This window comes from Pseudopipra pipra, chromosome 1 (assembly GCF_036250125.1).
Source record: "Pseudopipra pipra isolate bDixPip1 chromosome 1, bDixPip1.hap1, whole genome shotgun sequence".
In the NCBI taxonomy this organism is placed as follows: domain Eukaryota; kingdom Metazoa; phylum Chordata; class Aves; order Passeriformes; family Pipridae; genus Pseudopipra; species Pseudopipra pipra.
The window spans coordinates 34,533,298-34,558,075 of NC_087549.1; the positions used below are offsets into that span (position 1 = coordinate 34,533,298).

Sequence of the window (24,778 nt, forward strand, 5' to 3'; positions counted from 1 at the left end):
AACAAGACCATATTTTTGTCAGACAAAATTAAGTACATTCTAATTACAATAATTATCTTGAAAAGAAGTAATTTAAAACTGACTATATTTACCATGATGGATAATGCCATTCTCTAATAAAGCTTGGCCAAGATGAACACCTTCTTCAGATTTGTGTATCTCTCCAATTTCCAACAACCAGGACACAAATTCACTGAAATAGACACAGAAAACAAACTTTACATGTCATACTACCAAATCTACTGCATTTCCATCTCCATTACTAGTGTTTCTAACTAGTCTAGTGAGCGATTCTTAAGCCTAGTGATCTTGAAATTATCATACCCCCTTTATTTTTATGTAAACACATATGGTTTCCCATGAGATGTTTTCTTTTTTCTGCTCAGAAGTTTTCCATGCATAAAGTTTACCTGGCACATAGTGAAGACTTCCCATGTTTTCTGGGATTTCCTAAACTAGCATAGCCACATTTGACCAGACAGACCAATATAAGGCAATCCCAGACACACATACTGCACCTGCCCAGGACAGATATGTCATGACGACAGACCACACCCACAGTATGACAGAACAGTAGGTTTGTTACTTCTAAGGTGTGTCCAACATGACATCCTGAGCATATATACAAAGTATATACTTCGTGTGCAGGAAATGCCTGCCTTGTATCACAATAAAACTGATGCAGTTCAGAGACATCAACTTTATAGCATACGTGTAGGTTACGAATCAAAAGCGTAATGAGGTAGTGCAACCTTCACTGCCATGGGTGACCCAGAGGCTGGCAGAAGTGGTCTTCAAAAGGGTCCACTCCAAACACAGCACAGAAAAGCGGCCATCTGATGGTAGGTTTAAACAGCTCCCTCACCACGAGTGTATTCTTTACCTGCTTCCAACAACTTCACTGAGGAAATACGACTCAACCATAACTCAATCAGTAATCTTAATCCTGGTTTCCATTCTCTTCAACTATGGCACTTCTGACAGCACATAAGAATCTCCCAAGTTTCATTTCCGCTTTTAAACCCAGTGGTATCTTCATTACAATTTGTTTGTGTAAAATTTGCTGTACTTTATAAAAGTGCTTTTTATGCTTAACCATCTAATGGTCAAATGAAATAAGTGATAAACCCTTTTTTTCCATAAACACATTTTTAGGGTATCTATCTCTTTCTCTTTCATCCAGTCTTAAGATGTAGGTATAATATGGCATTATAAAGATTCCCCTGATAATACGGGTAAATTTTTAACTACATAAACCTTACTTAGTAACTCTGTTCTTGACATTCAAGCAAGAGGAGGACAGGAGCAGTTTTAGAGACAGAGATTGTTTTAAGTGGAATAAATAACAAATAAACTTTACACCCCAAACTAATCATTATAGAGACAAAATGCATTAAACAAGTTGGGAATCATTTCTTTAAAGAAACTAATTCACGTGACACACTTTCATATTTTCATCATGCCTTTGCAGCCTTGTCTCTTTAACAGAACTACTTTGCAATATAAGTATATATTCATAAATTTTAGGCAGACCAATTTACATTTTGGCTAAACTCTGTGAGGCAAATAGGCCTAACAGACATTGCAAATGAAGAGTGGTTTTCGCAGAATCCCAAAGAAGATTTAAAATGTGTTTTTATATGGTAAAAATTCATGCTATCAAACGCATATAATACCTTCCAAGAAAGCATTTGGGAAAAGTGGTTAATTTCCTCTTCCTGTCTTTGATGAGATTTCCTTGTTTGCACATCATTTTGTACAGTCTTTCTCCTTGCTCAGAGATCATCACCCAAGTGTCCTGTTCCATGCCCAATTTTAAACCTGTCAAAAATGCATTAAAACTTTATGAAGTGCTATTGCCATTATATTTCAATATCTTCCCAAAAATGGAGAAGCAATACCAATATTTTAATACCAAAAAAAAACCGTAAAGGAACTGTTTTCCATTTTTTCCCAACAATCAAGTTAAACTATGAACATCTGATCCTCATAAGGCATAACCAAAAGATATTTTTAAGTTCCTTATAGTGAAGTTAAACTACTAGTCATTCAACATCACCGCTAACTTTTTAGTAATAAATACTAAAGCTGTGATTTTCAGATTTCAGTATATGAATATTTGCAAGGCAGTAGTCATGTCTTCACACATTTAAAATAAAAGAACCTTGGTTTTGTTTTTATCATGTGATAATAAAAATGTCTTCACTTAAAGGAATATTTTTCAAATTTCCAGTTAATAGTAACTGGTTAACTGTTATATGTATGTTAGTTTCACATCAGATTAATTCACCCCTTTTCCACAAAAGCATATACGTGACTTGATTTTTATTTGCTTCAAGATTTTTTCAACAATGGAAAGCTATCAAGGGGTTTAGTTCAATATTTTTTACTGGTTTATTTTTTTCCTGTTTATCTTCTTGAAAAAATCATTATGTTTTTTGAGTAACAGATTAACAGATGATCAAATCCAGTTTTTGTTGAACTATGCATCCTATGGCCATTCACAAAAGCTTGTGTTCAAGGAATACCACCGACTTTCATATCCCACACGCTTTCTCAATAAACAGTTATTAATGCTGGACAGAACCACACATTTCTTGAATGTCTTGTGTACATGTTCTCAGTTTCTGTTCAGATTTTCATAATTTTTAAACTATAACTGTACATATAACTGTACAGGTGACAAGTGGTGTCCCTCAGTACTCTGTCTTGGAATCGTTGCTCTCCAGTATCTTCGTCGATGACACAGACAGTGGGATCAAGTGCACCCTCAGTAAGTTTGCAGATAACAGGTGTTTACAGGAAAGCCACCAAACTGACAGAAAGACTTCAGTAAAATTTTCCAATTCAGCTTGATTTCTCCTAGCAAGAAAATACAACCTATGAAAAGGTCCTAGTTCATAATTCAATTACCAAAGCTGAAAACTGAATTACTTCATTAAGGGCATTCTCTCCTTTTAGCTCAGCTTCTGCTGCATGGATTCCAAATAAAAGCATAGGTTGAGTTTCTCTAAGTCCATTGAATCTCTGAGTCTTCCAACTCATTTGTTTTTGGAGATTCTGTGTTGCAACCTGAATCTATGTGTGCCCCAGATCTTCTCCTCTTTGTTTCATGGTTGTCTCGTTGTTTGGCAAACCCACTGAAAACATCAGGAGCTGAAAATTTCCACAAATTTTTAGAATGCTAAAATCCTAAGACATGTCTTGGCTTTTGGATAGCTACCTCAGACCTCAAGCTTGCCAAGGTTTAGCTCAAACTCATCCCTCCTACCAGCTGCTCAGTTTATTAGTGTGAAATAGTAAGAATTCATCAACATAAAGTACACCTACTTAATCTTTGTATTTCTTATCTGAGGTACCAAGAGCCCAAGGGAGTCAAGAAACTTAACAGTGAACTGGAATTTACTGAAAACATTTTAGTAGGTTCCAGACAAGGTCCTATACAGCACCAGACAAACCTGGGTTTTGTTGTATTTGACACCATCTCTACCACATTGCTTTCTCATTTGTTATTTTAAAAATGTTGAGGTTTTAAAATGTTAAAGCATCTTTTTAGCTTTTCTGCTATTAATTCCTGGTGACACTATTAATTAGCCAGTGTTCAAATACCCTATTTGAAATTCTGGTCCTACAACAGATGTTCTACAAGCATCCAGTATTCAACTTTAAAAAACCAAAGAAAATATTCTTGGTCTCCATTTACAACAGAAGCACAAAACAACAATTACTGCAACAGGCAACAGAAAATCTACACAATTCAGGAAAAGCATTACAGACCTAAATACAAGGCCATATTTTCCTTCAATATCAAGGCTCCAAACCACATTACTAATATGGATATTTTAGCTTGCAAATGAAATTAGCTCCAGAAAATTATGAGGTGTCATCTTTCCCTGCTTCTACTTTTTGCTGGGTTCACCTTGAACACATGAATTTATTCATGGTCACATTTGAGATCAGGATTATATTTCATCCAAGTATTCTTTCACCTTAATTCAGTTATTCAAAAAGATAGTGGTTTGCCACTGCTGATTTCTTAATTTTTTGGTAGGGGAGAATACATCAAAGACGGGGTGGTGGGTACGTTCTGTACCATTTCACTTTAGACCATCCGCATTAAAATCCAACACTGAAAGCCTGCTCATTTCAGTGATTCAAATGGCCACTCCCAAAGGGAATCAATGCATAAAAATCACACAAGGCATTTAGGACAGACCCTCAGATACCAAAAACCATAATATTACACAGGTCTCAATGAGTTTATGACAATTTATACTGGTCGAGGATAAGCTATAAAATCACAGGTTAAATCATCTCCCCATTTCCAAAACAGCATTCACTACCAGCATACATGATTGAAGACATAAAGCCCTTCCTAGTACAAGCTTGATTTATTTTTCCCAAGCTGTTATTCATAAATCTTCAGAGGAATCTGACACCACAAGTTTGCCTACCAGCTGGTTTTCTTTATATCTCAACATAAAAATACAACATGGCTTTCTGGCAAAGCAACACAAGGAAGTTTATTAACCTACCTTTTCTCCTCTCTCGCTCTTTCAAAATTGCTTCCAGCCATTCTTGCTTCTCTTCAGGGGTTTTTGCCATGCATACAAACCACTTATTCTTTGCCGTGTTGTGGATCTTCCAGCCATTAATAACAGTGTGGCCACTGCTGTGGTAGTCAGCTAAGAATAGATAAAATGGCTTAAAGAGTCTCAATTCTTACAAAAAGCAATAGTTGTTACAATTACTAAGAACTCTCAGTACACACGAAGCCCAGGAGATACAGAAGAATAAAAATTAAAGTTACCTGTGCCACTTGTGAACTGTTATAAATAAATTGTAGTTTTAATGTTTAGTAAACAATGTCCTTTGTAAAATGTAACAAAGAATTGCGTAGCATATGGAAGAAGGTATAAACTCGATACTAAAACAGGCAGAGTCCTATTAAAACAACAGATAACAGTATTTAGAGTACTTCTGTTTGTGTTAAACTGTAATAAATAATTCCTTAAACAAACAGCATTTTGGTTTTGTCCCTTAAGTTGCTCAGAGCTGCTGTGCTGATTGAATGATTTACTATTAAGTTTAAAAAAGGACTTTACAGGGGGTAAAATACAATTTCAATTTGACAAGTAAGCACATCACATATATTTGATGTATTTTTACTGGTTACCCAAATAAATAAATATCTACACTTACTAGTTTAAACAAACTGAAATATAATACAAGATGTTCTTTGATGTAAAAAAAAAAAAAACAAACCCCAAATGCATAATTTTTGAAATATGCAATAATTTGAAATAATTTTTTTAAATAGCCCTATGTTCAGTGTGCATCCTGTAGGAGAGATAACAGTTCTTAGGTATCTTGAACTTCTGACTCTTAACATGTAAAAATAACTATGATATAAAAATCAAACCCTTATTACTTACTACTTATTACTTCTGTAACATTCTATTTTAATATGCTGGCCCATAAATCTTATTCAGAAATTCCAAAACTAATACCCCTAACTATCCTTCACTAAGATTACCCGCATTTCCTGGGGGAAAACTCGGGAGACATAAATTCCTTATGATAAGAAATTTTTTTTTTTTACATAAAATAAAGACTAAAAAACTAGAGCTAGCAACTACCATACAAAGTGTTTAGAAAAATCAAAGGTCAACGTTTTCTCACCACAAAGTTTCATTAAGAGGCAAGAAAGTCCTAGGGCAAGTCCTGAACTACTATAATAACTACAAAGCTTTTTGTTTTGTAAATACTTTTTCATAATTCAGCCCTATTTTGTATGATGAGATGGGATTTTCTGAAACTGAAACCCTTACTGAAATGCTTGCTAAGATTTATCATAAATCTCAGCAGACATGCTAGTATCCTTTCAATAACTTTGCATTTTAATTAGATGGAAAGCAGCCAAGCTTTGTGTACCGGGCTGGGAAATGTCAGGAACCACTAGAAAACCATGAGACTGATGGCTAATTTCTAAACCAACAAAACCTTCTAGTACTCAAAGCATGCAAGAAAGTGCAAGCAAGTTATGAACGGGAAGAAAATGAAGTCAAGTATTTTTGCAACATCATGTTTATACCACTTACCTTTTTATCATATTTTTATTTGTATAGCCTATTCAGAATATCCTTTGTCCCTTTAAAAACACCATTTCTTGAAAACTACCTATCATACTATTCAAGCACTCTCAGAAAATCAGAGTCAGCAGTCAAGGGAAAAAATGGCTCGTCCAGACCCTTGAATATCTCAGTGTAGAGGTGACTTTTTAAACACGCAGCTTCCTTGGCCTCTGAAGATCTCTAACTGCAGGGTCAAGAGCACTAGCAGTTTGACTACATTTATCTCATGCCACTACAAACTCAATGAATTTTGTGAAAGGCCCAATCACCAAGCTAGGTGTTATGACTGCCTAATGTACACAGACGGCAGTGAGTTCAGGTGGAGGAAGACATGTAACTGTTGCCCAGTTTTGCAACAATAAACCACTGCTGTGACGGCCACTTTGACTTCAGTCTCTGCCTTTCACTGCAACACCCTTGCTTTCTCTTTTGCTCTTCATGCTCCCCATGACTACAGTCCTCCAAGGCTCCCATGAGCAATTTGTTCTCCCCAGTACACCCATGCCTGTAGTCAAGAACATTTCAGCATTACGTTATCATCCCATATAAACTCCTACCTTCTTTGGACTTTTTGGACAAAATCTGGTCAAGAGCTGCAGCCATGCTGGCTGGCCAGCCAGGAGGTGTGCATATTCTGGCTGGCCAGCTGCACAGCACATACGTGCACTCTTCACATCATGTCAATCACAGCTGCCAGTCAAGCTAAACAAATAATTTGCAAATCTGACATAATGGTTACAGAAAGAAGAAGAGCATGAGACTTCAATCACTCGATGTGAAGTCTGAACCAGCATGATCAACAAATCATTAAGCCTACAAGATGACATCATCTTTTAATGTTATGTGGTAATATGTTAATGCTTGTATTTTGAATTGTAATACATTTTTCAAAATTAAAGACTCAAACATTTAAGTGATGCATAAGAAGCAATTTGTTACAGCCATATACAATAGAATTTTCTTCTTCCCTTAAAAAAATAAACAGAAATCTCTGTATTGAAGGTCTTCTAAATTTCTCAGACTTGAGGTTCTTGGGAGCATCAATGCTCAGAAATACCAAGGAAGTAACTGCTGCACAGTATCAACTGCCATTCTCCTATGTACACTTTTTGAAGCAGCTTCTAGTTACCATTATCATCCTCTATTTTTTCTGTATCATACCTCATTTCAAAACAACAGGGGACAGAACTACTATGCTATAGCAAACAAAAATCTGGTATTTCCTAACTCCCAAGTGCTTTCCTTCATAAACTAAATAAGATTCATTTAATGGCTTGTGAATATCTTCAGAAATATGTTTTTCTTTCAAAACTGAATAAGAAAAACTGCTACAGAAAAAAAACCACATTACAATATATCCATCTTTCTAAAACTTGCAAGTGGCTGTGTAGCCACACTGTTTTGAGATCACAAATACTCTACCCTGATAGGTAATATGCATTCCACTTTAATCAGTGCAATTAGGAAAAAGCAGAGTGCATCATGGTGCTGTAACAAAAAAAGAAAGCTCACACCAACTGTACTGCTCAGCCAAGGCGTAATTTCATCAAAGAAAAATTGCTTTTCAGAAAAAGCTTTGCTAATTTCTGTAGGCACGTCATTAGCATGATAATAAACCACACTGGGAATCTGTTTTCCTATTTCTATGCTTCTACTTACAAACAAGGAAGACTACATTCTTACCTCTATCAATGCTGAGAGCAAACACTCTCAGTTTGCCCTGTTTCCCGGAGCCCTATTGTTTATAGAGACCTTTATATAAAGTGAGAAGGGGATCCCAAAATCTACAGTAAATAACTGTGGAAGTATCATCTAGACTCAATAGTCTTTAATGTCTGTAAAGAACTCCATATAGAGTACATGAGGAAGTCCTGCACAGATGTGAAAATACAAGCACTCTGCACTCAGAGCTTCCACTCTAAATTAAGAATCACAGAAAGTAATAGGTAATAGATGATTAAGGAGCGTAAAATAATACAATACTATGCAAAGCTAATGTGAATGCGGCTCAGACAATCATATTGCTACACTTGGGAATGCGATGAGACAGAAAGCAGCAGAATAGTACTGGGTTACAGTTCAAACAGAGATGACTACAGGGGATGAGAAACAAGACATCTGGGTCTCACAAATGAGAACAGTAAAGCAAGCAGAACAGAGGAAGGTTAAAGAAGGGCATCATGATCTGAGTGAAAGAAAAAATATCAGTGTGAGGAGACGGGATACACAAGTACCAGAAGGAAGGAGAACACCAGGGGCGTTACATAAAAAAGCAGGAGGAGGTAACAATAAAAGGGTACTAAGGTGTCAAAGTGTCACCTTCCAGAGAAATAACAAAAACATTTTCATATTTCAGAGAGAACCATTGAAAGGAGGGATGAAATAGCAGTAATTACAAGGAAAAAAATATTTTAGGATATTGGAAAAACTGAAAGCAAAAATGTGGTGATAAGTTAAAAAAAACAGATAAGAATAATCATAGAGTCATACAATGGTTTGGGTTGGAAGGGACCTTAAAGATCACCTAGTCCAATCCCCCCGCAATAAGTAGGGATATCTTCAGCTTAATCAGGTTGCTCAGAGCACTGTTCAACCTGACTGTGAATGTTTCCAGGGATTGGGCATCCACTAACTCTAATAAGCTAGAAATCAAAATAACCAAACCATTAACTGATGTCTCAGAAGTGGAAAGAAGTATGGATTTTGGAAATAATGTATATATAAAAGTGACAGGATTTGATATGGCTTAGGAGAGCAAGTGGGAAGGAAGCATGATAGCCATGAGGACTGTGTGCAAAGCTATAGAAAATGGGGACAGTAGCAAAATTTCCTGTGGCTGGAGGAAATTATACTACTAGTGTCTGGAGTGTAGAGGAAGGCTATTTGTGCTTAGCCAAATTATACTGATGATTCATTGAGGAAGAAAACAAATGCGCAGGAAGCAAAATGAGCGGCATGAAAGAGATCAAGGACCGGATAGCTAGAACAAGTAAACAAAGAGAGGTAGGACAGATTTGAGCAATACAGGATAGTCACGGAAAGAAGACCAAAGAAATATTTTCTAACACCAACACTAAAAGTGTGGCAATATGCAGGTTGGGATCAGTGAAAGAAGAATAGTTATAGAATTCCTGGAATATTCATCAGGAAGAAGATGTTGGGTATAAGCCTCTGGGGCCACAGTAACATCAAGAGTTACAAGCAAAGAGATGCCGTCTTAGAAAGTGACATAATGCAAACAGGGAAACTTTTATTTCTAAAGCATATAGAAGGAAGGTGAAAAAAAAGTAAAGGGTTTCAAATAATACACAACAAGAAAGACTGAAACAATCAACTCTTTTTTTTGCATAAACAAATTACTGAGATGCTAAAATAAAGCTAAAAACTGGGCAAGAATACAGGCCAGAAAAGGGAAATAGCAGGATACAGAATATTGAATAAACTATATTCAAGTCAAAGAGGCTTGAAGAAATTTATTACAAGGTACCCATGGACAGCTTAAAATCACTAACTAAATTGGTGGGCCTGGTGAAGGACATAGCCCAAAACAGATGTCAAGGAATTCTTACAAAAAATGTCTGGTAAGCACAGGTAATACATCAAGTGTGACACCATAGTGCTCTACCTTATGTTCAGCATTTTCCACTGTTCATGGAACTAAGAAAAGAAGCATTTCAAAAGCTTTAGGGAACAAGATACAAACTCTGAATGGTCAATATTTTGTAGAAATTATAAGATAAAACTCAGTACAGAAATGAAAGTAGTTAACAGGACCTATTCTCAGACATTAACACAGTATAAAATATAACGGAATAGGCACCACTACTGCACAGAAGGCTCTGATGTGGTATTCTGGAACACAAACTAGAAAATTGAAAAATAATGTTCTCAGAAAAGCCAAACAACTCTGGGATTAATAGTAGACATCCCACATTGCAGCACTACAGTAATTATTCTGTCCTACTTGGCACCAGCGGAGTTTCAGGTCTAGACACTTCAGTTATGAATTCCAAGCATTTTTAATGTAATTTCTTTATAAAACTGAGGGTTAATGACAAAAGACGGAAGCAAACTGAATTAAAAAAAAAACCTCCAAAGGGCAAAGAACAAAAACGCCCAAACACCACACATGAAAGACTTTAAAATAAGAGATGGAAGAGAGACTAATTTGTGGCAATAAGAACAACAGGCAATTTGTTCTCCAAGTCAGTTCTACTGTCTACCCAGTGAACAAACTATTTTGAAAACAAGGAACTCAAGATTAGAAAAAGATAATCTTAATTTTAAAGAAATATTCAATTCCTATGAAGCTTACTTCCACTGTAGAATCATTGTCATTAATGCTCAATTTTAGAACACAATTACGTTAAGAAATGCTTTGAATCCATAGCAGAGGTAGGACAAACCTAACACTACTTTAAAGTATCATGGGAAGTAATACATAACTCCCAGAAATCTCCTCCAGGCTCACACATTTGCAGTGCCACTGCAAGTTTCATTTATTATTTTTTTTTAGTTTTACGTTAGAAAGCCCAAAATGTTTCGGGTTTTATTTATTAATTGTAAGGAAAATTAATAATTGTTAAGCTCAAAGGTTAAACTCAAGTTTCTAAAACTAAAATTGACATGTGTAGGAATACTTTGTTTTTTCACTTTATTAATATATGTCAGGAAAATTTCAAGCAATCATATGGATTATATTGCTAAAGATATGCTAAAAAAACTTTCTTATGTCACAATTCCAGCATTTATAGTGTTCGAGGTTTCGTTCCAACAGAGGTAAGTTTTCCATTTGCTTTTATAAATATACCACATACCTAGGGATAAGTTCTTTAAGAGTGCTGAAATGCTGCAAAATGAAGTTAAATATGCAATTTCAGCTGAGCAATAAATGGCACCTTATTTTACTACTCTGCTCATGTTAGCATAAAATAGTTATCTATGACCAACTAGCTAATAATGGATGACATTGCTGTCATCCATTCAAAGAAGCAGAACTTTGATACTAATAGATAGTGCTTTTAAAGTGGCATCTTACTCTTTCTTTGTAAATAGAAGGAGCACCATCAATTCCCAAAGAAATCATCAAGTTGCATTTGATTTCAGCAGCTCGAAGGACTGCTCTGTAAATGAGCAACACAAATATACTCACCTGTTCCATCATCTACATTCTCTACTTCCATCACTTCTGTGTTTATTCTGCCCCGAAACAGGTAACGGTGGCCATCTGAAGATGTTTTGCTGTTCTTCAATCGCCTGATTAAAGAAAGAGCAGATCTGAGCACGTCATCCACCACCTTCTACATTTCTGCACTGCTATCTGAACACGTAGCATTTAAAGATCACTGTAAGAATCACGGTACATTTATACATGTGCAATTGAACTGTAGAAACCATTTCTGAATGGGACACTGCTGTTGGCAATGCAAAGATGCTACTGCTGGTAAGAGTTAGCTGCTAAATGCTGATTGAATGAGAGTTCATCAGGAAAGTGTTACTCTGTAAAAGCTCTGTTCCAACCCTTTGGCTTCTATATGCCATTGTCTGCCATCAAAGACAAAATGAGGCATTGGGAGAACCTTTCCTCTTGACTGATGTAGTCTTCTTGTGTTAGTCTAGAAATTCAGTACAAGGGTAGTTTGAAAAAAATGAAATAAGAACATCTTTGGATATAAATCTTGGCCTACATATGTTAGCCTCATAAGTGGGACTTAGGTATGGAAGAATGAAGACAACATTTTTCCTATCTAACATAAAGATTAACCAAGAATTGTAATTAAGCATTGCTGAAATTTTGTGGCAGTTTCACTGCAATATATTCCAAAGCACTTTGCATTGCTGTAACTCTGTTCCCAGTGAAGTCAAGGTATTTAGAGAACCCCAGTTCTAGACAGCTTTTCCCATTTCAGATAAACCAGGGATTATTTTCTGTCCATTTTTGCCTATAATGATAATTAATACTGTATATCAACCAAAGGTCTGCTCCTAAGAATTAATGATCACCTGAATTTTAACCTTCACTCGCTCTAAAGAGGAATTAATCTTCACCCACTTCTCAGTCATTACTTCCTTATTGTCTAATGAATAACTCCACTATACTATAAATGTCTTATTCAAAAATTGAATAATAGATTAAAAAAAACAAACAAACGAAAAAAAGCAAAACCAGCAGCAAGCATAAAGGTTCAGTATCACACAGTTTTTCTCTCTAACGTGAGAGAAATCCAATAGCTTTAGTGACCTTTATAACTGTGACCCCAAATATAGAAATTCACATTTATACAACTCTGCTGCAAAATGATGCTTAGAAATTACATAAAATATCTCATACCATAAAGATAGGACAATTTCTGTAAAATTATCAAAGTGCAAAGCTCCTATGAGCAACACTCTCTTTAACTATGTGCCAATCAATACCCAAAGTATCTGGCTGGCATATAATCAATTAATTTCCCACCTTCAATTTTGAAATTATGTTCTAAATTGAGTTATTCTTATGTCTGCAGACATGTCACCATGGTACTAGCTAATGACATGTCCGACATGATTGCTCAAAACTGAAGAAACCATAGATGATCTTTTATGATTTTGAGATTTTCATCCAAAAGTCCGTTTTAGCTGGAATAGAGCTACAAAAATATGCAACTGAGTGGAGTAAAATTGCAAAGATAATATGTACTCAGTAATTGCTGGACAACAAAATATAGCAAAAATTACCAATTCTGAAAAGAGTATTTATCATGTATCCAGGAATCTGTCAAAGATCTACCCAGTAACATGTATTTGTCGGCTACTCAAAACCAATTTCTGGATCAAAGAGACAAACCTGAGCATCAAGAGGGATGTCTGTAAAAGAGCCCTTACTTCTCAGAAGCATTAGAGAACCGAACATTACCTGTAGAAGTTTTTTGCTCAACTGAGGAACTGCTCCTTGCAATGCAGCAAGCAGCAGCTTTCTGGCTCTTTTCCCCGATTACAAATATACAGCTTGAAACTCTTGAATCTGTAGAGATTTATTTTACTGCACAAGCTACATTACTAGTTTGTTTAAACTAAAAATTCAGCCTGTTTACCCTTCCTAGAAGAGACTGAGGTCATCACATATAACCTGCTGTGGAAGGCTGACAAAACACATTGTTTCTCCTTGCACTTCACCATTAGGATTTTGCATTCATATAACATGTTTCCAATGCTTGAATCAAATACACATCAGTGGATAAGTCTCCTCTAAAACCACTACCTTTTATACCACAGTTCTAACGGAACAGCATACACATGATTAGCTCTACTGTGAGAAAAATACATTATTTTTGAAAGTAATCATTTACCTGTGCTTTTTTTTGCAGTAGACCAAGAGGTTATCAAAAAGAAAAAATATCCTCTCTTGGATATTTCCTGCTGAAATTTTGAGTAGTAGTCCACTTCGCAGCATTTCTGTGCACGTGTCTGTAATGTTAGATCCCTAAAATCAATTGGAAAGAGATTTTTTTTTTTTTTATTCTGTGAGAACTGAAGTACTCTTGTTTGCATCAATTACGGAAAAGTTTCTTACATAAACTCACAACCACAACAAATCTCTGGAAATGCTAAGAATAAAACTCGTGATGATTTATTGCATTGTAATTACATAGTAATGTCTAATGATGCTTAACACCAGCTTTGTATTCATGTAGTAGTGGGGGGGGAGACTGTGGCTTTTTTGAATAGATACAGTTTAATCACCAAAAGTTTCCAAATTATATTATATCTGTGCAGAGACCTCTCCTGAAAATCAGACCAACTTTATCCAGTAACTCTTAGCCTCAGTAACTTTACTCAGAAATATCTTAAAATGGGGCTTTACAAGACACCACCTCTGCCACGATGAACTTGGAAGCTGAAGCAACCTGGGAGTTGAAGATCATTAAGGGTATATACTTCTACAGTAGACTAAGATAAACACAAAATCAAAAAGACAGAAAGATAAAAAATTGGGCAAGGCTAATAGTGGCATGTACAGCTAGGACTGTCTACTATACTATATACAATATTCCTCCTAACATACTCTGAAGACATCAGAATTATGCTAAGCTTTGCATGTTTCAGATGAAACTTCCCATGCCTCATTTTTGTCTCAAGACAGATAATTCTTTCATGTGAAAAGAAACCAAGCATTTTCATAAAAGTTAATCAAAAAGAAGGAACTTTAACAAAGGAAAAAATTGCCCCAAAATATTTATATGAAAAATTCATGACATTTTTATGTCATATAATGAGAAATCTATCTCTCAAGGAAGACTACCTTGAATTCAGAGGTGTATTTTGCTAGTCTGAAAAATCCATGCTCCTGTGGGCAGGCCAGAGCTGCTGTTGCTGTGCTATATGCATCCAGACATGCAATCCTATTGATAATTATGCATCAAGCACACACCCATGGTTTGAAGAGTTTCCTGACTTGAGGCAGTCAACAGTCAGCTTGGAAAACCTGCAAAAGCCAGGACTTCCTTGTCACCTACACATGTTCTGAATGTTCTATGCATGCAAGAGCTGTAGTTACTTCCTCTTCTTGATCTAACCACAGTAGTCCAAAGAAAAATGGATTTAATTAAGAGCCAAGAAGAAATCATGCATTCTGCTCTGACAGTTCTTCATCTTACTGCTCATCCTTTGTATGTCACAGCCGTGAATATTGAGCAATCCCTCAAACTGTTCTAAGGAGAATGCAGTCTGTTTACAGAGCTGATAAGTGGGATTGCACAACCACCACACTGGAACACAATTCAGGTCTCTAAGTAAGGCAGCTTCAGTATCTCTATTAACTAACCACTCCTGTTTCCATTTAGGATCAAACAAGCCAAAAATTAATTTCATCTATAGCCACTGCAGCATATTTCCCTTCCTAAGACAGCATCAGTACCAGAAACTGGCATACTAATTTTACAGTTTTATATGAAATCAAACACTGAAACATCTTAAAAGCATACACAGTAATATAAATTAAGGATAAATTAGGGCTGCACGTAATGCTTGTTGACCACAATTACAGAAAAGCAGGTAATTTTTTTTACATTCTATTTCACTGCACTTGTGTTTTAAAAAGAGTCAGCAATATCTTAGTCTGAGTTTCAAATTTGCTGGAATAGTACTTACTAAAAATTTGCATCTTAACAGGCTGGATACTTTTTAAGGAGTTTTGGTTTGTTTTTAGAGAAAACTTCAGTTTTGCTGAAAAATGGTATTCTTTTGTAAGGAAGCCAAAAAAAATCAGCTTAAGGCTTCAAAATTGTACTAGCAGACTAGCAGTTTCAGCTTTCTACAAAAGGGTGGTTTTTTCATAGAAAGGGTTTTATAAAAACATTTTGTCTCTTCTTATTGAAAATATTTCATTTTCAGTGTAGAAAAATACCACCTTTTCCCAACAGTCCTAGCAATATCTGCTACTGTGCCAGCAACAGGTCATAAAATAACACATATTTATGTATTTTAAATGTATATTATTCAGGCTACCTAACATTAAAATTCTCCTCATTCATGATTCAAGTTCAATGTTACAACATGCCAGTGTTATCTGTATCACGTTACTACCCTTTGCTTTTGTCTTCCTCTTAATTTTCTTCCTTTTGTAATATTACCTGCTAGACGATGAAAACAACATTCTAGAGATACTTTTTTCCCTTGGAGATCTCCTGTTCAAATACTGAACACTGTTAATGTCACTTATCGGATACCTTCTGACAGGATCACAACCCAGGCTGCTGTGGCCACAGATCAGTGAATTTTGTTATTGCTGTTTTATTTGCTGAAGTCCAAAGGAATAACGTAACAGGATCAGAAGTCACATCTGGCTGTCCTACATAACACTGCTAGTGTGGAAAAATCTCCTATCACTCCCTTGCCTTAGTAATACTTAGGGTTTGCCTGTTCCTGGACTTTTGGTGGGCATGGAGCTGAAATGGAGAAAAAAGGAAGGGCATATTATGTGAAAGCACTACTGTTTCTACACCTGGGGTGAACATTCCTCTTCACCACATCCCTTAGAGATGAAAAACATGCCTGAAGAAGAATGAAGCAGAGAGCACACACAAGCACTGCCATATCCACCATGTAATTCAAAGGAGGACTGACAACTATAACAAGTTTTCTTGAAGGATGTAGCTACACCTTAAACCTTCACATGGGTTCTCAGCAGGAGCACCAAGCTACATTTGATATCCAACCCAGCAGGATAATTCATTTAATCCAACTCTGAGCTGTTCCTCTCAGGGGGAAGGCTGATGGTTGCAGTAATAGATGAGTAATCACCCTGGTGCCAGAAGCAGGTGAGGCTATCTGCTGCACTGCTAAAACTAAACTACACTACCTACAAGCAACAGTTTTGGAACAAATATTACCAAAACCTTCTAAGACAACCATGTTTTCATTAAGTGTTTGAACTGAAACTACCAGGGAAATTTTAAATATGAGTAATTTGAACCTGAAAAGTAATTTGCTATGTCAAAGTTTTCACAGGCATTTAGACTCATGGCTTGTAAGTGAAGATGATACAGTTGCTCAGCCTAAATATAAAATCTTCGCTACTAAGCTATTCATGTTTCTATATGTTTAAAGTATCTGCAATTAGAGTGGATGGGATATTTTCAGTGAAGCCAGTATTTTTTGTAATACGTTGATTTAAAAAAGCCATGTATTATAGAAATAAATCTGTTTTAATCATCTTCCAATAAAACATATAAAGGGTTCAGTTGGGGAAAAGATGACCTATAAAGCAGGCTTATATTGTGAATTTAGACTAGTTTTTCCTCTATCTATCCTAATGGGTCACTGAAGATTGTAGAGCAACCCTCTCCTGTGGGTAGCACTGGAGCCAACAACTCTTGTGGCTTTTCAGAATAGCTGGTGTGGAAATTGAAAATCTTTTAAGATCTTGGTGCTTGCAGGTTACTTAAGTATAAATATATAATACTAAGGTGTATATATATACAGTTTCTAATCACCTTTGGCTGTCAGTCAGACACCTATCATTCCAACTAAAGAAACAGCTTAGGTGAGAGGTCTGAAATGTGGACTATCACGACCAAATTGAAAAACAAATAAGTAAAAAGGGTCGGAAATTACAGAAAATATTAACTTCCTCTTCAGTATTTGCCCATGGGCATAAGAAACAAACAAAACAGAGAAAAGGGCTAGAAAATGTGGAGTTTAAAAACAGAAATCTCTAGTAAAATACTACTTGATGATATGTTGAAATGGAAAGGAACAGAATACCCCATGCTATCATCACTAAGTTGGCCTGTGACTCAGACTGGGTTGTTCAGCTTCCAGCTTACAACAAATGCAACAATTTTATTTTTTGTTCTCTCACAGAAACATCCACGCAAATTTTACTGACGGACTCCTTCAGCTGCTGAGCTATTCTCCAGCTGAGACAGCCACCTACACAAGTTCTGAATTCAGGCCAATAAATCTAACCACTTAGGAAATTAAGTGAGAAAGTAATTATACTCAAAATTTTCTTTCTTGAAACAGATGTTCCATCTTTTCCATGAATCTGTATTTTTATCATAACAAACACAAGCTTCATTTTATGACACTTAAGTATAGGAATTCAAGTCATGCTTTGATCAAATTCTAAAAATAGTCTTTATTTTTTTCCCTTTCCTTCTAGTTGGGGCCAAGCAATGTGCTAAGCATTTCCTTCTGGAAGGAAATCTCCAACAAGTTTGCCTCTTTATTTTAAGCAATGCAGAAAACCAGATGTTTATTTAATTAAATCCACACTCAAACATGGCATTCAGGGATTTTTTTTGTAGTTGTTGTTGGGAATCATTCAAAATACTGTTAGCTCTTATACATGCTCTGAAATTCTTACCATTTCAAGGACTAACCTTATGCTATGTCTGAAAAGGATGCACATATTAAGATCAAGGCAATTTTGCCAGATTGCACACCCTGTGGTTGCCATATGGTAACGGCAAACCTGATCAGCTAAAATACAATAAACACCATATAACTCTACCAAAAACATGCTATTTTAAGACAATGGCACTATTTCAGAGTTCAAGCACAAGTGAAATCCTAAAATGAAATCTTGGAAGGAGGGGGGGAGAGGGGAAAAAAACCCCCCGAGGTTGGTATGAAATTACTGTTACAGTTCAGAGAACACATTCTGAGCACAGAGACAATAAGTCTTTGTTTCACATGCTTATGTCCGTATTTTTACCCTTCCTTCTTTATTGTTAACTTTGCTCATTAACATATTTCCAAAAGCAAACCTATTTACTACTATATTTTTGACCAAAGATTCAGAAGAAACTTTATGCAGGAAAGTAGATTTCAGTGACAGAGGTTTTAGAACAGTAAGTTCTTAGCCAATTTATATGACTAATAATGCACTGAGTTAATAATACTGTAACTTTATACTTGAGCGTATTCATTAAGATGGATTTGACAACTATCTATGACTCAGGCACTGGAATCAAGTAGAAGAATTTAGTCACTATAGTGCAGTAGAAAACTCAATTGAAAAGTTGAAAATAATAGAAGGAGTAAAGCAGCGATAGGCAATAAGGATTATTTAACACATTTTGTTGCCCTAAAATATTCAGCAACAGAAGCACTTAACTTGCTATTGCTTATATCACGAAGTTATCACACAAACACATCCAATGCATTTTAATATTCAGATACACTAACCTTTCCAAGTTACAGCTGATGACAGCAAGTTCAAGCTAATTACAAGAAGAGACTTATTTTCACATGGTCTAAACAAGCAGCTTTTAAGTGAGGTCAACTAGACCTCCTTTCAATTACAACATTTAGAGGTTTACTTTATCTTAGTCCTTTCTTTTTCAAAATCCTACAAACAATACCATGGCATGACTACACACTGCGTCATTTGTCTTGAATTTTTTAAATTCTATTTTATTTCACACTGAGGATTAAAAATAAATGCAGAAAGGTTTGTCTGAATACAGAGCAGCAATTATACAGCTTTTGTACTTGCTAAAATTCCTTCTCATGAGGTACAGTGAATTTTAGTGGAATTTCATAATGATCATCCTGTACCAAAAGATTACAGAGCCTTGAAATCTGGCATGAGATGATTTGCCAGAAATGTAGTTCTTGAAAATGCTTCTATACAGATAAGGAAAAAACCCTTAAGTGAAACATTTCAAATCACACAAAACACTGAAGAAACATGAAGAACTTTGACTAAAGTAAAATCAGTCACTTAATCCACATTTAGAATGAACCAAATCTTCCCACACTACTCAATTAACAACAAATCAAAGGTTTGCCTGAGTCCACTGATCGGGAGATTTCACATGGAGCAGACAGAAATAATTTTGCAGTGTCATGAGGAATATTTAGGGGGTCTTTGTTCAGGTCTATACTCCTTTCAGATAGTGGCTTGTTCTGCTGAATCCTTCTGGATGGCAGCAACTAAATCCACTTCTGCAGAAGCAGAGCACATCCTTAGGCACAGCAAGTTCAAGAAACAGGAGATATAGTAAAGTAGGAGGTGTAGAGAACGAACAAAGCTGTGTAGAAACTATTTCTTGTTTCTGCTTTTTAGCCTGTTACTATGAATATCTACTTAAAAGTTGACTCTTCTAGTCAGTACTCTCATTTTTATTTTTCAGACTTCTTGGGGAACTCCATCAGTTAAAGTCCATCCAGGTCCACCTCAAGGCTTTCTCTGATTCAGTGTCCCATCAGTGTCCCCAACCCTTTCTTTTCTCTGCACTATACAAAGGCCATTTCCCACTGTATAGACTGAGACCCGGTCTGTCAACTACCAGACTAACATGCAACAAATGCATTTTTCTTGGTAGATATCCTAGCCTGCAAATCTTCCACAAAACTTAGAGAGATAAAAGCCTCTTCCTCTAGTTCTTAAGCAGCTTTCTTAGGAAGAAAAGTAGCATATTTGAGTAAAGGATTCAAAAAAGCAAAAAATAACTTCCATGTTGAAATCTGTCTCTCAAAAAAACCCATGCATCTTTTTTTTTTTTAAAGTCAGTTTTGAATGTTTACATTGCTTGCTTTATGTTTCTTTTAAGGAACTTCATTGGTGTTTCCCTCCTACACCAGTGCAGACAGCTCAGACACTTCAACACAAAACACGTAAGACAATTTAAGGATACACTCTTATCTGCACCTATCTTTCTATATGAACTATTTACAGTGCTCAGAATAATAGAAAAGGAAGATTTTGGTGCTACAACTACTTGATCTTGTTGTTTTCTTTGGGAAAGGCTGGATCTCTGTTTACTACTGAAAATTCTAACTCAGAAGCAGACTTACTTGCGAAGACCTTACTTCAGAAAACTTTGCTGGAGCATTAACATTCTTTCATTTGCAAACTCTTGAAAAAAACCATAAGTCTTCCACACATTCTATTGAACATGTTTACATTACTTTAGCTCACCCAGTAGTAAGGGACTACCTACAAGCTAACAAAAACTCACAGACTCAGTCCTTAACCAATAATAAATAATCAACATTTTTTCAACCAGAAAAAGTGCTGCTAGCCAGGTATAGGCAGCAGTAAAATAAAATCAGCAGTTAAATTAGGAATTATAAATGTGTATGCATGTATACATACATGTTCATATAGACAATTGATATTCCAAGGCAAACACTAAATAATTACCCTCTTTCCTGGAAGTCTATTATTTTATACAGCAGTGCTCAGTCGTGAAGAACACTATTTACGGAGTAGATCTCAAATAAAAGCTGTGATTTCATAGAACTGAGGAGTTGATAGTACTGCAGGATCACAAAAACAGTGCATATAAAACCACTGCAATGCACACTTATTGAAAACTGTTACTCCCTCCTCAACATACAAAGCAACAAATCTTATGACAGTACCTCCCATCCTTCAACATGAGACTGCCATTCTTCCAAAAACTCTAATTTTTCCATTTGTCTTTTGGCTTCATTTATATTGGAACAGACAGCCTTCATGGCCTGGAGGGCTTCCATTAGGGCTGCATAGTCACTGTGCTTCCTTGGAGTCCGCTTCAGTAATTCCTATTTAGATATTAAAAAAAAAAAAAAAGGAGGGGGGGAGAAAAAAAGGGAAAAGAAAAGAAACCTGTCTTTGATCTCTAAATGTACATTACAGGAGACTTAAATCAACAGCATACAAAATCAAAAAGTAGCCAGACTTCTCTTTTACTAGGTGGAAAAGTAATAAACCCTCTAGCATTGTGTACTAAAACTCAACAGTAATTAACTACTAACAATAAATAATCATCATGACTTAGAAAGAAGTTTGCATTTCAGCTACTTTCTTCCCCAACAACGTTTCTTCATGTTGAGTTTTGGGGTTTAGGCAGTTTTTTTGTTTGTTTGTTTTTGTATTCCTCAGGTTGGAACTGTTCAACAGCAAGGATAACAGATCTGCTTAAAAAAACATTAGTTTACTCATGTCAAAATTAACACCTGCCTTTCCTGCAACTCAGGGCAAAAGAAAACCATTCCTTTAGCTCCACACTATTGTTTAATCTAGTGCAATATGCAATACAGCAAAGCATGGAACAATAGGTTAGGTGACTCACTGATTTCAGATGGTTACTGGTACTGGCAGCCATACTGATAAACAAAAATGGAGTTGCCAGCATTCATTTGAGATTTCCCATCTCAAGCTATCAACTACCCATGTACAGCTGGACTGACTGAGGACAGCCTTCAGTGCATATCCTGACTGACGTGTGGGTAACACTCCTCTGGAGCCCTAACCCTGCAGCCACCACACCCTGTATTTAAATTTATTTAACATAAATATATTCATTTCATTGCCTCCTAGAGTAATGCATTAGTCATTTTCCCCTGTGTTGTCTGTAAAGCCTTCATTCAAAAAACAGAATAGAAAAATAATTTTAAAATAGACCAAGGGAACTGTAAAGTCAGAGACATCTGGGATGACTCACACCTCATTGCAATTATTATATTGTTTAATTTATTTTTAAAACCTTTATTTTAATGTTTGTTTTTAGATTTTTTTTTATGTCATCTGTCTTCAAAATTGGCAGTCTTTCAAATCTAAATTCACACATGCACTGTGAAAAATACTATCCAATAATCATGTAGCTTACTACTCAATAATCCAGTAGCTTCTAGAGCAGAATCTGCTCTGGCTTTCCTCTCATAGTTTGGAACAATAAACCATATTAGACTTTAATCTGTTAAGCAAAAATTTGTTTTGAATGTTACTTTCCTGTATTATTTTATTTCTTAACATAATAAATTACAGAGGTTTGACTATCTAATATTTATCACCACATTTAACATTTTTCATTGTTTTAAGTTGTCACAATATGATAAGAATAAACATATAACTAATCATAAAACCATCTACAGCACCTTTGTGTTACTCTACAGGTTTTCTTACAAAACGAATTTTTCATTTACAGTTTGTTGATGTAAATTAGTATCATCAAAGCATGTCAGCATATCACCAACAAACTCTGCTATCTCAAGCATTTTAAGCAAGGGCATGGTCAAACCCAATTGAAATTAGACTCATTAAACTCTTTCAAATAGCTCACTTCTGTTCAACCACGGAACTAGATGCAGAATGGAGCTTATAAATTTTATCCAGTCAAACTCCTCAGTTATTTTAATAATGATATCAGAAAACTTGCCACTAGCTTTAATGACAGTAAGTCTGGGTCCAATATCTTAATAAAGAGATGGATAACTGTGTAAAGAGCCTGTTCCTGGAGTTCAGAAACATGCTTAGCAACCAGTTTTATACAGGAAGTATAACAAAAATAACAAACTTGTAAGTACCTTCAAAAGAAGGGGATACTTGCATATTCTCTGTATTGGTGTTACTAGGTATCCCTCCAATGGTACATCTGTGTTCTTGCGTCCTCCGAGGAGCATGCAATTCTGGAGTGTGAACAATTTCACAAATGATTGAAAAATCCCAAAAAAGTTATCAGAAATAAGGACAAGGGCACATGTATACAGCAATACTGGCTAAACTATACATAAATTATATATGTATATGTAAGGAGGGAGGTTTGCAAGACTGTCAAAAGTACAGGCTTGAACACATGCACATGTTGGGTACACTGACTATCATACATGACAAGGAGGTCACAACATTTTGTAGGCATCTCTCTAGGTACCTTCTTCATCCATTCTGATGAAGAGAGGGTGCTTTTTTTAAACTTTAAAAATAAAAGACAGTAAATAAAATGTTCAAAATATACTTTCAACCTTTAACTAGCAAAACCAAATAATTCAGGGTGACCACTAGAGGTGGTGTTGTTTCTAAAAAGTGTTTGCAATGTTAACTAGCATCACAGATGGTTTGAAGGTTTGAACATGGTCATCCTAATATACACCTCTAAAATGTGATATGCAATGAGTAAATTATCCTTAAGTCATAGGCAAAAGATTATTAAAGTTTCAAGAAGACATCTGATTATGGATGCAGAGAGTAAATTAAATATTGGGTGGAAGCATCCATGAAAAAGCAGCAAAGGGACATCACAGCAAATATTTGGAATTGCTGGAATTAACGTGTAAGTACATAAAGACCTAGAGTAATAATGATAACTACTTTATGGAGAGATCAGAAGGAATTGTGATGCAATGGTATGAGATAATCTACAGCTTCAAAGAGCAAGTTGTCTAAACTGAGGACACTAAACAAGAGCAGTTTAAGACAGCCAGATGGTATGCTGACACAGGCCACAAATCTGGAGGCAGACACATTGTTGATGGAACAGAGACTACAAAACTGGGTGGCTGCCCTACTCAGCACATAATACACATACCCTATCCCCAGTGCTGCTATGGGGGGTCTCCACACCCACTCTTAAGTCTCTGCTTTGTGCTCACTGTTAACCAGCTTTTCTCTTAGCCTAAAGGATCCCTTATCCTAAAGAATCTCACTTAACCTGCCAATGCAAAAGCTTTACTGATAAAGTAAGATAATGGCAACGCAGACTATAGGTTTATATAATGACTGTCGCTATATTCAAAGGCTCAAAATTATTTATAGATATCAACGTATCTAATGGCCTGAATTGTTCTGTCTGGCTAGAAAGCTTTGACTGTATTTTCAAATTGTAGAGTCAGATGTCTTGTTTTCTAGGTTAGAGTGCTGCCACTTAATCGTACAGACGTCCCAAATCTATGAGGAACCCAAAACAGACGTGAAAGCCCTTTGCACGTGCCCATGAGTACATGACACTGACTACCGCAAGTGCACGCTTAGCTTCCTTTCTCACAAAAACAAGCTCTTTGCAATATTTCTCCAGAGTATTTTGCTTTTTGTCTCTGCAGTCAGCATTCGCCCTTTCTTCTTGAGCCCGGCCATGCTGCTCCCAATACAAGAACCATGCTTATGAAGCCCCTCAGTCTGGGGCAAGGTGAAGGATATTGTGTCAACCACTGAGGAAAAATAAGGACAACTTTGAAGCCGTTTCTAACTATGAATGGAACATGGATGAATTGGAGATTCTTAGTAAAATTGATATGGTACTTCACGTCACCCAGTACTCCCCACAATAAGGAAATTCGTGCACTGTTCATTAACTTGGCTGTAAGTAAGTGCAGTTATGGAGTCAGAGCTGACACTTTTCAAAAAATTAGCCAGCTGCAACAGGACAACTTCACCAAGAACTCTGTCAACAGCA

The 24,778-nt window shown here is 36.0% G+C and overlaps 1 protein-coding gene across 3 annotated transcripts in view; it reads right to left on the reverse strand.

Moving 5' to 3' along the window:
* Window positions 1-24,778, reverse strand: part of PREX2 (phosphatidylinositol-3,4,5-trisphosphate dependent Rac exchange factor 2) — a 172,234-nt gene that overhangs the window by 98,352 nt on the left and 49,104 nt on the right. For all 3 annotated transcript variants that reach the window (XM_064651352.1, XM_064651348.1, XM_064651354.1), the window contains 7 exons: window positions 22,917-23,018; window positions 20,991-21,152; window positions 13,463-13,596; window positions 11,287-11,390; window positions 4,536-4,685; window positions 1,677-1,821; window positions 93-193 (listed from right to left, as the gene is read on the reverse strand). In XM_064651352.1, coding sequence (XP_064507422.1) covers window positions 93-193; window positions 1,677-1,821; window positions 4,536-4,685; window positions 11,287-11,390; window positions 13,463-13,596; window positions 20,991-21,152; window positions 22,917-23,018 — 898 coding nt within the window. The remainder of the gene's footprint in view (window positions 1-92; window positions 194-1,676; window positions 1,822-4,535; window positions 4,686-11,286; window positions 11,391-13,462; window positions 13,597-20,990; window positions 21,153-22,916; window positions 23,019-24,778) is intronic.